The following is a 15961-nucleotide window of genomic DNA, read 5'->3' as shown; positions in this document are numbered from 1 at the left end:
AGAAGTGTAAAGTGTTGAGGCAGAATTCCCATCCCGGACTTCTGACTCCCGAGTCTGGGTTCTTTCGTTTCTCCCAGTTACTGAATTCAAACCTGCTGTCTGTTATAGCTTACTGCCTCTATTTGTGGACACAGCTATATCCTCCCATACAGTAAACCCCTTGAGGGCTGCTACCTCTCTATTCCTAACACCCAGCAGTGACTCCACGTTGAACAAATGAATAAATAAAACTACCCAACATTAATTTGAAACTTTGGTCAATGCACATATTGAATCTTGCACCGTCTCTTTTACAACCTGGCAGCCTTGTGAGAGACTAGAATATATGTGTCAGCAGCATTTTTTTAGTCAATATCCACCCGAACACAATAGCAACCTTAAACAAACAAGTTCGATGAGGACAGTATCTGCCACCTGACAAAAGGAACTAATCCCAAAACTCAAATTACTCTGAGGTAGGGGCAGGCTATGTAGAAGGCCTGGACATTTAGCTGCAAGACATATTTAAGAGCCACTAACGTAATTAAAATACCCTTCGAAGAAATGAATCATACAGCCGAGCATTCAATTTGCAATTTAATGTTTTTCCCCACTTATTCTGTCAGGGCACGGGCAATTTTCTTTTAAGAGACTGCCATACCAAAGCTTCAGGCTGGGGAGGGAAGGGCCATAGCAAAGCAGATTTCAATACTTCAGTGAGGAGCAAAGTGAAAGCACAAGAGAATTCAAAGAAGCCAAGGTGAAAAGAGGTTTCACGGTATGCGAGAGCACTCTGTGACTCTTCGTCTCCCAGACCACTCTGTCACAAATATGCGCTCGATTATACTGACCTGAAACGGACCTCCACAGTTCGCCTACTTCATCTCTCCTTGTATCCTCCACACTTAGCCTATATTTTCTCTTTTGCCCCTCAACCTTTGACAAATTTCATAGCTACTGAAAAGCGCAAGTGATGGTACAAAGAAACACCAGTATACCTTTCGCTTGGGTTCACCAGTTATTGATGCTTTGCCATTTATCTATGTGTGCTTTATCTATGTGTGTGTATACACATCTTTTAAATTATGGTTTTGACTAAACCATTTAAAAAATAAGCTGCAGACATCACACTTAGATTCAAGAGCCAAAGCTGTTCAAACTCTTTCCAAGATCTGCCCTGAATATCTCACATAGAAAACTACAAGCTGGGTATGAACTACATCAAGACAAACAGGAAGAACTTCCTGCAAAAACGAAATAATATGTTGAAGCAACTCTTACCCCTTTATGAATTATGGGATAATCACAGACAAATCTGACAGTGCCACTGAGACGGGCATAATCTCACACGGGGAGTGGGGGAAGGCGCTCAACGGAGTCTAGAAGATCCGTTCCACCTGTGTTCCTTATTTTTAGTCATGAGATCTTAGGCTCCTTATCTGTGAAGTGTGGCTACCAAACCCCAATCCGGACTCCTCTGGGTCCCGCAGGAGAAGAGGCAGGAACTAGCATAAGTAGAGGGTAGCACATGGAAGGAACAGCACAAAAAACAGTCCTCGATTATAAACTCATCCAGAAATACAACCAGATACAGGGTCTAGTGTCACATAAACCACTAAGTTGAACTAAATTAAAAAAAAAAAACAAAAACAAACGGTGCCTGGGTGGATCAGTCAGTTAAGCATCCGACTTTAGCTCAGATTATGGTCTCACAGGTAATGAGTCCAAGCACTACTTTGGGATTCATTCTCATTCTCATTCTCATTCTCTCTCTCTCTCTCTCTGCCCCTCATGGGATTCTCTCTCTCTCCTCTCCCTTCCTCACTCACCCTCTCTTTCTCACCAAAAAAAAAAAAAAAAAAAAAAAAAAACCACATACCCAACCCTACTTTGTTGAGCTCAATTCACAATAACATACTTCGGAATATGCTGAGAACTAAAGAAAAAAATGAATGGGAGCTTACAATAATTGCTTAAGATTTTCTTTTAAAAGCATTTCTTCATTAGTTCCTTTTTAACACCAGACATTTAACCATTCATGGTTTTAGGGTATTATTTTAAAATCAGTGTATCTTAACACAGAATTAACAGGACAAATACATTCACTATAGGAAAAAACAACACGACACATTCCCTTATACTGTGCTTTACTTTAATTTCTTGGTTTCTTCCCTACTGGAAAAAATATCTGAGCAGCCACTGGAAAGGAGGCACTGTGCTAAGAACAGGATACATAATTTTGATCAAGTGTTTGATTTCTTGCAGTTTACATAAATAACCAAGATATATAACATTACAGGGTGGTCAATATGGCCGATAAATTATTCACTACTATCTCATTTTTCTTGGCTTTCTGGATACACAGAAAAAACAATTTCTCAGGCCCCTTACAGGCAGGAAGGGCCATATGATTAGTTAGAACGCATGCACTGTGAGCAGAAGTAACAGCAGTTCTGGTTTAAAAAGTTCCACCTTTTAGCCCTCTTTTCCCTCTTCTACAAACTGAGACAGTGGAACCTCAAGAGGTCACCAGCCTCTGTGTATTCTTCGGTCATCACTTGGAACAAACTGTTCAGGGGAGTCATGGCACCAAGAGCAGGCTCTGCCACAAATAAGGGATGAGTTGTTACCCGATAAAACACAGAAATGTCAGGAGTTTTCGTCTCTGTGACTGTTTTTATTATCACAGCAGAACCTAGCCTATACTGACTATTCCAGCACACCAGAATACTCTGCTGTACAACAAATGAATGAATGGCCAGGTTTATCACCCAGGTGAACACAGACGAAAATGTCAGTGTACCATGGTGGTGAAATCTTGAACAGGGGAACTTCTGTTGTATTCTGCCACTTGCTAGCTCGGTGACCCAGGGTAGTTACTTAACTACGCTTTACTTTTGCCATCAACAGACAGGCTAGTAACAATACCTATCTCAAAAAGTGGGGGAGAATTAAGTGGGCTAATACATACAATAGCACTCAGAAGAGCCGCCAGCACAGCAAACACGTGGAATGAACGTTGACGTTTAAATAAGCAAATGTAAGTAACAGGACTACTGTTGTTCTTCTAACATCTGCTAATACCGTTACTAAAAATGAGACCAAGTTAAACACAAAATGCTTTAGATAAATTTGATGTTTGGAAGGAGTACCAAAATTTCACACAAAGTCACCTTCCTCATCCAAGACAAATTATTTCCTCCTCTCCTGCCTAAGCTCTATTAGCAAAGTGAAAGGCCATAACTAATACTTACTGCAGTGACCCTGTCTCCACCATTAGTAACCTGCTTATAATAAGGCGATCCTGAAAGAACTCTCCAGGCAGATAGGCCATAGCTAGACGCTTTGGATATGCCCACTTCAGCAGTTTCGCATCCACCAACGAGTAAAAGTCTAGAAAACAGAAAAATAAAAAAAACTGATAAATTGTAATATGAGTAAGAGGACATCAAAACAAGGAGAGCAGAAACAGTCACCTTCACAAAACTGAAATAAAAGTTGCTATATACTAAACCCAGAAGTAAAATATTTTAGAAGAAACAACCAGAAGAAAACCAGATGGTTTTTCACCTAGAATTCCACCTTCACTTATACAGAGGTAAGGCTTAAACATTCAAGTACCTGAAATCCAGATGGGAATGTTAAAGAAAGAGTAAAAATGTTTTAAGGTTGGCCCCTGAACACTGAAGAAATGGTCTGTATCAACACCAATAAACTTCATATCCAGATGCGTCCCACACCCAGATATAGGTATATTCATCACAGCATTATGCACAGTGAAGACACAATTACAGATGTTAGGGATGACAGCCAAAAGTGCTGTGGATAGGACAGTACTCTACAGTGATAACGACACTGAAACAAGACGATGCGGTAGTTTCCATACACGTTATGATCTGTTTCCTCCAGTTGTTCTACTTTGTGAACAAGAGGCAAGCTGCCCACAGGGCAAACAGTCTGACATATACTAGAAGTTAAAAGACTGTGACACGACACAGACTAAACTCATTAATAATGAAAACCAGTCATGATGTTTTTATTGACATATAAATGATACACAGCATATTAGTTCAGGTGTACAACATAAGGATTCAAAATTTGTATATACTGTGAAATGATCGCCATAGCTAGTTAATATCTATCCCATACACAGTTACACGTTTTTTTTCTTGTGATGAGAGCTTTTAACATCTACTCTGTTAGCAACTTTCAAATATGCAATAGAGTATTTTTAACTGGAGTCAGCACCAACAGTCATGATTTTTAAAGTTACAGCATTCACTAAATCTAGCCGAGAACTATGTAACAGGCATTATAATCATCTATTGGAAAAAAAAAATGTTTAAAGGTAAAATTATGATAAGTTAAAGGAAGCACTACACCTACCAGTGAATTATTCATTGTTCCCAATGACAATAAAGTGGAACACGAACAGAAAAGAGAAGTCACAGTTTCACTGGTCTTGTCCATGTAACACTGCCCCAACATGATCTACCACTGTCCCAAATGACAGAAAATAATTATCAGCTCCCTTTAACGCAAAACACTCATATTGTCACCAGGCTCCCATTTTGTCAAAAAAAGGATGTACTTCATCACACAAATTAGTCCTTACCTTTTTCTAGACCATGTTCATAGAAACAGCAAAACTTAAAAAACTTGAGTTTCTGCATAGAAAATACAAGGTAAACGAAAACAACACTTTAAAAGGCTCTTTAGAGTTGGCGTATCAAAAGGATTTACTTAAAGAGTGAAGGAATGACCAGGGATATACCTATGAAACAAGAGTGGCCACGAGTTGACTGTTGAAACTGAATGACAGGCACAAGGAAGTCAATATATTGTCTCTATGAACACGCTTCAAATATTCCACAATGAAATTTTTTTCAAAAGTCATTTTGTTTAAAAAAAAAAAAAAAAAAAAAAAAACCAAAAAACAAAAAAAACCTCTGGGAGTGCCTGGCTAGCTCCAACAGTAGAGCATGCGATTCTTGATCTCAGTGTTGTGAATTTGAGCCTCACACTGGGCGTGGAGATTACTTTATTATATTTTTTAATATGAAATTTGTTGTCAAATTGGCTTCCATACAACACCCAGTGCTCATCCCAACAGGTGCCCTCCTCAATTCCCATCACCCATGCTCTCCTCCCTCCCACCCCCATCAACCCTCAGACTGTTCTCATTTTTTAAGAGTCTCTTATGGTTTGGTTCCCTCCCTCCCTTTTTTTTTTTTTCCCTTCCCCTCTCCCATGGTCTTCTGTTAAGTTTCACAGGATTCACATAAGAGTGAAAACATATGGTATCTGTCTTTCTCTGTAGGACTTATTTCACTTAGCATAACATTCTCCAGTTTCATCCACGTTGCTACAAAAGGCCAGATTTCATTCTTTGTCATTGCCACGTAGCATTCCATCGTGTATATAAACCACAATTTCTTTATCCATTCATCAGTTGATGGACATTTAGGCTCTTTCCATAATTTGGCTATTGTTGAAAGTGCTGCTATAAACGTTGGGGTACAATTGCCCCTATGCATCAGCACTCCTGCGTCCCTTGGGTAAACTCCTAGCAGTGCTATTTATGGGTCCTAGGGTAGATCTATTTTTAATTTTTTGAGGAACCTCCACACTTGATCTCAGGGTTGTGAATTTGAGCCTCACACTGGGCATAGAGATTACTTTTTAAAAAATCCTCTGACTAAACAGAAACAAAACAGGTAATCCTGAATATTAATATTTCTGAATACAATCTCAGTGTTTTTTGAAACAGAAAACGTGTTTTTCATAAAACCTATCTTTAAAAATTAGCAACCTATCATTATAATAAACGTAAAAACACTAAGAATTCAACAAATTCCCAAAAGACCAGGATAACTAAAATAATTTTCCTCTGCTCAGTGTACAACATATATATTTATATTAACAACAGTAGAATTCTTTTCTCAAGGGATTCAATATTATTATTTACTCTGCACTACTATGTCACGGAGGGGACACATCTAATTTTCAGATAAAAAATATACACAGTTTTTGGCTCTCGGCTTGGAGGAGGCGAAGGTGCAACTCTCTTCAGTCATCCAGAATCCGGGTTCATCCGACACCAGCCGCCTCCACCACACCACCTAAATTCAATCCCAGTAAGATCTAAGTTGTATACCTGAGGTACACCAGTGGGGAAGTCAGTGCCACATCTGCCCTGACCCCCAAGACTGCCCCGAGTCTGTCTCCAAAAAAAGGTTGGTGATGACATCTCCAGGGTAACCTGTGATCAGAAGGGTCTGAGGCTGACGATGAAACTGACCATTCAGAATAGACAGACCCGGATTGAATGGTACCTTCTGCCTCTTCCCTGATTATCGAAGCCCTCAAGGAACCACCAAGAGAGAGAAAGAAGCAGAAAAACGTTAAGCACAGCAGAAGTATCACTTTTGACGAGATTGTGAACATTGCCTGACAGATGCAGCACCATTCTTTAGCCAGAGAACTTTCTGGAACCATTCGAGAGATCCTAGGGACTGTCCAGTCTATGGGGGACAATGTTCATGGCCACCACCCTCATGACATCAGAGATGCATGAACAGTGGTGCAGTGGAATGCCCCACTAGTAAGAACTACAAAGGAAAATTTTTCAATAGAGGATCATTTGACAATCAAAAAATAATAATATGTATACATACACACGTATATGTATAAAACTAAGTTGCCTGACTACTGAAGAGGGAGATACAGAGCTAACTGAAATCTCAGATTTCTTATCTCTTGTTCTTCATGCTAGAAGACATGTCCTCGCCATGATTTTTGAGAAATATAGCCATGTATACATCAAACTGGCTACATGCAAACTCCATTAAGAACAAAAGAGATCCAGGGACGCCTGGGTGGCTCAGTCAGTTAAGTGTCCAACTCTTGATCTCAGCTCAGGTATTGATCTCGAGGTCATGAGTTCAAGCACTGCACTGGGCTCCTCACTGGGCTCCTCACTGGGCATGGAGCCAACTTCAAAAAATAAATAAATAAATAAATAAATAAATAAATAAATAAATAAATAAATAAAACAAAAGAGATTCAATACCTGCTTCCAAACCTTTTCTCCATTAATGCCTAATTGAGGAGTAAGTGGAAAAAGAGGCAGAATGATGGAACTAATCACATACTGTCCTCACTAGATGATAAAACCATGTAACTTGAATGAAAACAGTCAATGAAAAAGAAAGAAGTCTGAGGCCCAGCCCAGCACAATATACAGAATAAATGTTTCCTGAGTAACTGAATTTAAAGCTCCAACTTTCTCCTTAAGTAGCACAGTGAAAGGTGCCAGAACAACTCCACTTCCCCCTGCCAGTCCCCAAGCTTGCTGGTTCCGGCAGCGAGGTGTGAGAAGATGAGGCAGGGAAAAGGGGAAAGGTCAAGGCCACAGCGGGGAGGGAGAAAATGGGGGAAGGGGAGGATTCACTGATAAAGACAGAACTAAACAAGGCTAAGCCGATAATCTGATAAAGGAAAGTGTTAAGAAAAAAATTTCAAACTATTTATGAAAGACTAAAAGCCATGAATACAGAGAAAAATACCATGTTCTTTGACACACCCTCAATACCTGAAAGAAGTCAATTCTTCATCTATAAATTGAATGCAATTTCAAATAAAATCCCAACAGAATTTTTCATGGGACTGAACACATACTAAAAGTAGACAAATCTAAAACTTACACGAGAGTGAGCAGTTCTAAGAAAAGCTAACTCCGTTCTCACTGCTAATCGTTCCCTTTGTGAGCTGTGCTTTGTGCGTCTTCATCTGCAAATACTTTCCTACCTGGGGTCATTAAGACATTCTCCTTCAAATTCCACCATATTACACCTAAACCTTACAGGGGTGCCTGGGTGGCTCAGTCGGTTGAGCGTTCAACTCTTGATTTAGACTCAGATCATAATTCCAGGGTTGTGGGATTGAGCCGCACATCAGGCTCCATGCTGAGCGTGGAACCCACTTAAGATTCTCTTCTCTCTCCCCACCGCCGTCCCTCCCCTGCTACTCTCTCTAAAAAAAAATTAAAATTTTTAAAAAATTTTAAATTTCTATTTATACAATGAAAAGATAAATCACACACCAGATGAACCCACAAAAGTAACAGAGTATTAGCAAAGAATGTATATAGATCTCCCATAATCAGCCCAAAACAAAAATGGACAAAGCATTAAGCAAGTCACAAAAGGAGAAATCCAAAAGTCAGTAATGCAGATTTAGGGGTGCCTGGCTGGCTCAGCTGGTAGGACATGTATGTGACTCTTGATCTTGGCATTGTGAGTTCAAATCTCCATGTTGGCCACAGATACGTTAAAATAAAAAATGAGTAAAATACAGAGAATGTTTAAGAACACAGTTAAAGTACTGGTGAAGCTTCAAATTGGAACGATCATTTTGGAGAATGATATGGCAAACCTAACAAAAAGACATACCTGACAACCCCATAAACTATGTTCTAAGGACATTCTAGAGAAATTCTTGTACAGGTATACTTATCTCATGGTAAAAGAAGATTTTGTGCAGCACTATTTATAATGCAGGAGAATTAGATGTATTTTAAATGCTTAAAAGGAATGGATAAATTCAACAAATTATTCAGGAAAACATATACAACAACAATAGAATGGATACGTAGATAACGGTAGGTAAAGAAACGGGGGGGGGGGGGGGGGGGGGGGGGGGAGGCATGCACCAAAATCTTGAGAGCAGCTACCTCTAGAAAGGGATGAGGAGACAAAGGAATGGAAGGAGGGAATTTGGGGAATTCTGTTTGTACTGTCTCTTTTACTCATGTATGTGTATGTACATGGACACACACACCCCTTAAGTAAAAAAGAAAACGTTAGTATTTGTTAACTCTGAGTAGTAGATACTTAGGTATTCATGACCTCATTCTCCGTACTTTTCTCTTTAACTTAAAAACAGGAACATCGAGATACCCAAATCATGTACATAAATTTTGCCAGTTAGTGAAGTCCAGGAAAGAAAATGCAGTAAACTGGCTTTAGCACATAACACCCACCCACAAGTCTAGGCAAATACTGAAAATAAAATCAGCGTATCATTTACTTTGTGGCATTTAGAGGTTTTCATACATTAACGGTTATAGCTTAAGCATTCCGTGATTTACTGCTGAAAGGATCGTTAGATTTTTGCAGAAGTCAGCCCGCACACAGATAATACTCTAGAAAATAATTTACAGCATTAACATTGTTCTGTTCCAGTGAATTCCTCCACTCAGAATACTTCCTTAAATATACTGGATATTTGGCTTAAGTGCTTACTTTAAGAATCATATTTTGAAGTAATGGTTTTAAAATTTTTCTATAAAAACATAAAGCAAAACAGATTTTCTACAGTGCAAATTAAGTTCTCTAGATTAAAGCACATGATGTGTGGGAATTGTAACTGTACTTCTTGACAAAAAGGAGAGAAAGACTGACCTTCCCAGTAATCTTCAACCTCAAAATGTTGTGGAAAATGGGAATATCATAGGTCTAGGTATCAGGCATCAGATTCCAGTACCTCTGCAACAAAGTAACTATGTGATGTTATCCCATCAATATTTACTAAATGCAAATTGTGTGCTAAGCAATGCGGAATATGGAATTATGGCAAGCAACTGAAGAAGGTTCGTGATGAACCGTTTATAATTCTTCTTGGAATCCATTTGTAGTGTTACAGTATCTCCCAGTTCATCAGCATCGAGCACGGGGTGGCTCTTAGGGCCGTGCTTTCGATTCCCACCTGCTTTCCTCTGCTGGCCTTGGAGGTACACTGATCTGCAGGAATGAAAATGAGCGGCCCCACTCCTGGGGGGCGGAGGTGGGGGGGGGGGGGGGGAGCGGGGAGGGACAAGTCAACACAAACCACTGCAGCACAGGACCTCTTCAAAGACCTCGGAGGGAGGTACAAAGACAGCCAAAAGGACAGTACGTGGAGGAAGGAGCCAAGGAAGGCTTCACAGTGAAAAGTTTATCTTTTAAACAATTTCCCGAATAAAGGGATCAGGTAAAGAACATTCCAAGCCCTGGGAATTCAATGTCAAAAAGCAGAGTGTCGTTTGTGAAACGGTGTCTGGAGAACAATGAATGCAGTGTGTGCTTCTAGCCTATAAAAAGGGAAGCAGGAGGGGGAGAGAAAGTTCAAAGGGGTCCTGAACACGACAGAATAGTTTGTCTTGCTCCCTTCTGGGCACTTGCCACCTTCCACCTTACCTTCTCTACCAGAAGTTATTTAAATCACGCCTCCATTAGCAAACTCGGAGCCACTTAGGAACAGAGATTGGATGTGCCTCCTTCATAGCATTTACCACAATTGTTTCACGCAAAACACATCTATCTGTGCGCTATGTGCAAAGCACTACAAGGAACAAAGATAAATAAGACACAGTCCTTGTCCTTGGCTTAACCTCCCCGGGCTTCAGCTCTCCCACCTGAGAAATGAAGGGGCTGAACCAAATGACGGATGAACCTCTTCCCCGGCTCTGACATCCTAACAGGCTCAAACTCAGAGCAGGAACACAGGTATCGGACAACAAAAATAAACTGTGACAAATGGAGCCAAAAACACAAGAAGAGGTGAATTAAATGAGCAGGAGTAAAGGCGGTGGCCGAGCAGAACAAGGGGCAGTGATACGGGGGTGGTCAAGGCCATGTGAGGAAAGGCAGCTGGGGACAGAATGCGTGTCCCTAGGCATCACCCCACATGTGACACCACAAATTGTTTCCAAGAAGAATTGTAAATCGTTTATTAAGAAGGTCCTTCAATCTGTAATTGTTGAAAGAATCTGCCATCTAGTGGCTCAAAACTTCTGAAAGCGGAGGAAGGAAGTTTGAAATAGGAGAAACAGCTGTATATGCTCGGTCCAGTGACCGGTGGGCTTGTGGCATACAACCCACAGAAAGGGAAGAAGGAAGAAAAACACTACAGCTCTCAAAATTTTAAAGCGCCTAAGATCATGCCTGTCAAAATAAGGGCTCAAGAATTGTAACCTACTGCTTCACAGCTAGAAGTCACTCCTCTCTTGGGATAATGGAAAATGTTCCCCTCATTTTAATTCATCTTCAGTGTACCTTACACATTCTTCATTTCAAAACCTTTACTACTTCAAAATTTAAGATTCCGCTGATCTCTTTATTAGATTAAGAGCTTATAGGAAGAAAACACACATAATTGGAACTCATTCAACAGCAGTGGTTTTCAAACGTTCGTATGCATCACAATCACCTAGAGCGCTCTTAAAAACAGTGAACACCTCCAGAGGTCTAATCGAGTTGGCCTGGGATGGAGTCCAAGAATCTGAGTATCTAACAATCTCCCCCAGTGATTCTGATGCTGCTGGTGCAGAGACCACACTTTAAGAACGCAGCTTTGTATGATGTTTGAATCTATGATCGGAGCTCTGGAGGACATGGCTCACTAGAAATCAAATTATGAAGCATGGCACGCTTAAGGATGATCACAGAAAACTAATTTTAATGAATGGTTAGTTTTTAAAGGCAAAACAATGAGAATTTTTCTTCAATAGGAAAAACACTATAAAAGACTGGTTTAGTAACAAAAAATCATAACATTTTCCTACAGTTTAATAATTAGGCATTTAATATATTTAAAATTGAGGGGTACCTGGTTATAAACTCCTTAAAACACAATTTATAATAATTCAAAATCAAGAGGTGTGAGGAAATATATAAAGTTCAATACTCTTTATTTCATATCTTTCAAGCAGAACTGAACCCATACTGAGATAGATGGTTGGATGGCATAGAACAGAGGTCAGCCAACATTTTCTATAAAAAGCCAAAGAACACATATTTTAAGCTCTGTGGACCATAAATGGTCTCTTTCACAACTACTCAGTCACAGTACAAAAGAGCACAGACAACATGTTAAAAAAAAAAAAAAAAAAGCATTACAAAGTTCTAATAAAATTTTATTTGTGGACACTGAAATTTGAACTTCCTATAATTTTCATGGATCATAAAACTTTGGGGAGGAGGGGGGTTTCCAAACATTTTTTAAAATGTAAAATCCATTCTTGGCTGATAAGCTACCTTAAAGCAGGTCAGATTTGGCCCACAGCCCATGGTTTTCTAGGCTCTGGTACAGAGAAAAGCTTACTGAGTGTGAGTATCAGACGACCCGAGTTTACCACGTAGAGTTGTATCATCCTAGGAGACACTGTTAACCTCTCAGAGCTTTGGTTTCTCCAACTATACAAAAGCAGCTATAATACCATCTTATTGGATTGAAGATTGAAATTCAATAAATATCTGGTAGTCCATAAAGACTCTAACATTTTTCAATTATAACCTTAATACCTTCAGGTTTAGTCAATTCAGTATCAGTTCAGGAAGCGCCTTCATTTTTCAAGGTACTGTGCTAGCAGTGTAAGAAATGCTTCGTAGGGAAACCAAATTTTCCCTGCCCTGAAGGAATTTACAGTCCCATGGGGTAATGGGGCTGTGATTTCACCTAAAAAAGGCTTGAAAAAACCTGTTTCAGGCCTTCCATTCATATAGTTGTTTAACCTGAGCTCTTACATTTTAATTCTTCCATTCCCAGGCTTTCATTCATTTACTCAACAAATATCTCATTGAGCACCCTATGCACCAGGACACATTCTAAACTCTGAAAAAAATAGCTACAAATAACACAAAGTTCCTGCCCTCATGGAGTTTATATTCCAGTGCATCAGTATTGCTTCTCCCCTTTTTCATGCTTTAACAAAGCCAAGTAAATGTTAACAACTGAACCATAATCTACTGATATTCCATGCAAAAAAGCATTGCGATAAGTATTGATAATACAGTGCTAAGACCGGTGCAGATAAATGAAGGAAAAAAAAAAAAAACAAAAAACAAAAAACAAGGACATTCCAAGCAGAGGAAAAAAGAAGAACCACGAATACCTTTAAGAACAAAATCATTTTGAGAAATCTAAGAATATATATATATATAGGTCTAGAGTTATCTAGAGCAAGAGTCAGTAAACTACAGTCCCTGGACCAAATCCAGCCCGCTGCCTATTTTTGTGAATAAAGCTTTCTTAGAACACAGTCATGCTCATTCATTTATATATTGTTAAGGCTGCTTTCAACACGGCAGTGCAAGAGTTGAATAGTTACATCAGAGACCATGTGGTCCTTTACAAAAAAGGTGTGCCAATCTTGGTCTAGAGCAAAGAAACATGAGGGGATGTGGCAGAAGGTTAGAGAGGTTAAAAGACCAAATTATAAAAGGCCTTTAATACATTGGGGCATCTGGCTGGCTCAGTCTGTGGAGCATATGACTCTTGATCTCAGGGTTTTGAGTTCAAACCGCATGTTGGGTGTGGAGATTACTTAAAAATTAAAAAAAAAAAAATTTTAAGGCTTTTAACACTAAATTAAGGAGTTACATCTGTATCTCAATGGCTAAAGGAAATTAGAGGATTTTTAAGTAGGTGATCAGACTTATATCGGACTTGTACTCCGTGCTGGAAACACAACAGAAAAGAAATTAGAGGAGACCAGACAGGAAGCAGGGAACACACTTGATAAAGTGGAGAGTGTCTGAGCTAGAAGGATGGCAGGAGAAATAAAGAGGCAGAGACAGATTTAATACATTGAAGAGAAAAATAATCATCAAGTTGTTAAGATTCGTAAGAATGAGTTAAGAATTATCTAAAGCAAATCTCAGGGCACCTGGGTGGCTCAGTTGGTTGAGCATCCGACTTTGGCTCAGGTCATGATCTCACAGTTTGTGGGTTCGAGGCCCACATCAGGCTCTGTGCTGACCGCTTGCTCGGAGCCTGGAGCCTGCTTCAGATTCTGTGTCTTCGTCTCTCTCTCTGACTCTCCCTCTCTCTCTCTCTCAAAAATAAATGAACATTAGGGGCACCTGGGTGGCTCAGTCGGTTGAGCGTCCGACTTCAGCTCAGGTCATGATGTCATAGTTTGTGGGTTCGAGCCCCGCATCAGGCTCTGTGCTGACCCCTTGCTTCAGATTCTGTGTCTCCTTCTCTCTCTGCCCCTCCCCCGCTCACGCTTTGTCTCACTGTTTCTCAAAAATAAATAAAGGTAAAAAAATTAAAAAATTAAAAAATAATAAAGCAAATCTCAGGGTTCTGGCCTGGAAGAAATGCTATATACCAAGATTCAGGAATACAGGAGAAAATGCACATTTGGAGGTAAAAAGCGATTAACAGAATATAATTGAATATGAGGAACTTGTGAGCTAGCTACCCCAGAAACGATGTTCTGTAAGCAGGTGAATAAATAGCTGTGTGGCTTACAAGTGACTTATGGGATACAGATTTGGGAGATATCACATACACATTTAAGTGCTGACTGGAGTTTGCTTAAAGTTGCCTATAAAAATATATAGAATAGGTAAGAAAAACAATGGCCAAAGGACTCCACTGAAAATCTACTAGAATTAATAATCAGGCTTAGCATGGCTATAGAACACAAGACCAATATACATAAATCAATTGTATTTCTATATACTAGTAATAAGCACTCGGGGAAAAAAAAATTAACTTTTCCAAATTTTCAGACACCAGTGTACCTCTTTCCAATGATTTATGGCACACAAAAAAATATTATTTATAACACATTTATTTAAAGTCAACATGCTTTTCTTTTTAATTTAGCTTGGTCACAATCACAACTCTGTTGACATCATGGATTTTCTGTACAAATTAGTATCAAATAAAGACTTGTGCATGTCCTACCTAAAGCCACCACACATGTACCTGTTACACTTTGGGAGAGACAATGTAAGCAGAATAGAAAATAACACGTAAGATGGACGAATTTCCCGGATGCCCAGGTGACAGTGGTGATCCCTGTCATAAGAGGTACAAGGGGACACACACAGGTTTTTGGAAAGGCAGATGTTCTTGACTGAATGCACCGGTGTGCAGGTCTTGTAACTTGTCCCAGGCCAAACTGGGGAGTAGGGAAGTGATGGCAATGCTGCGTGGGTTTTTCGATGCACGTGCACACACGTTCTACGCATATAAAGAACAAACACGCTCTTAGGAGGTAGAATTTGGATACAAAAGTTCTACTGGCAAAAGCCAAATACGTTAGATGATGGCTGTTGTGATTTATTGACGAGGGGAATTCTTCCACGATGTATCCATACACCAAATCATCACATTACACACTTTAAAAATACCTTACAATTTTGTCACTTCTACCTCAATAAAGCTGGAGGAGGGAAAAACAGCTCTACCGGAAAGGCTATTCTTACCATAGTCATGGAAAAATCCAGGCACTTCAGCTAGGTCTATAATGCCCTTTTTCTGTCTGTACTTACTGAACAAATTTTTTATTATATTTGGGCTTTCCATATCGGTCTGTTGAGACAAGTGGCCTGGCTCATGGGAGTTCATTTTCAAAATAAAATATTAAATTTTCAGTTAATATTTGCCAAGACTTTAAGGTCTGTGTCTAGATTTTTTTTTTACATGTGGATGTGCAGTCACTTAGCACTATTTGTTGAAAAGACTGTCTTTGCTCCATTGAACTGCCTTTGCTCCTTCATCAAAGATAAGCTGGCTATGGGCACCTGGGTGGCTTAGTTGGTTAAGCGTCCAGCTCTTGATTTTGGCTCAGGTCATGATCTCAACCGTTCATGAGACTGAGCCCCGGGTCAGGCTCTGCACTGACAGCACGGAGCCTGCCTGGGATTCTCTCTCTGTCACTCCCACCTACCCACCTCACACGTGCCCTCTCTCTCTCAAAATAAATAAATGAAATAAACTTTAAAAAATTAGCTGATAAAAAAAACCCACATAAATATTAACATCAATCTTTTGAGCTTGGTTAGTTCCTGAGGGTGATATACTCTCTGTAAGCTGAAAAATTCAGTTGCTGGGGCTACAAAGCCAGAGTACTGACTGGGGTAACCTTGCTAAAGAAATGCTTGCTAACTGGTGGAAAACTGTTCGGGTATCAAATCAGGCTCCA

General features: G+C 39.7%; 1 protein-coding gene across 4 annotated transcripts in view; it reads right to left on the bottom strand.

Moving 5' to 3' along the window:
* The window catches only part of NBAS (NBAS subunit of NRZ tethering complex), a 329015-nt gene that overhangs the window by 273397 nt on the left and 39657 nt on the right, over positions 1-15961 (bottom strand). For all 4 annotated transcript variants that reach the window (XM_042933639.1, XM_042933641.1, XM_042933640.1 and 1 more), the window contains one exon: positions 3234-3372. In XM_042933639.1, the coding sequence (XP_042789573.1) occupies positions 3234-3372 (139 nt within the window). The remainder of the gene's footprint in view (positions 1-3233; positions 3373-15961) is intronic.

Source organism: Panthera leo, chromosome A3 (genome assembly GCF_018350215.1).
Source record: "Panthera leo isolate Ple1 chromosome A3, P.leo_Ple1_pat1.1, whole genome shotgun sequence".
Lineage (NCBI taxonomy): Eukaryota > Metazoa > Chordata > Mammalia > Carnivora > Felidae > Panthera > Panthera leo.
Note: the sequence above shows the minus strand (reverse complement) of the source record. Positions and strands in the feature narration are given on the sequence as shown.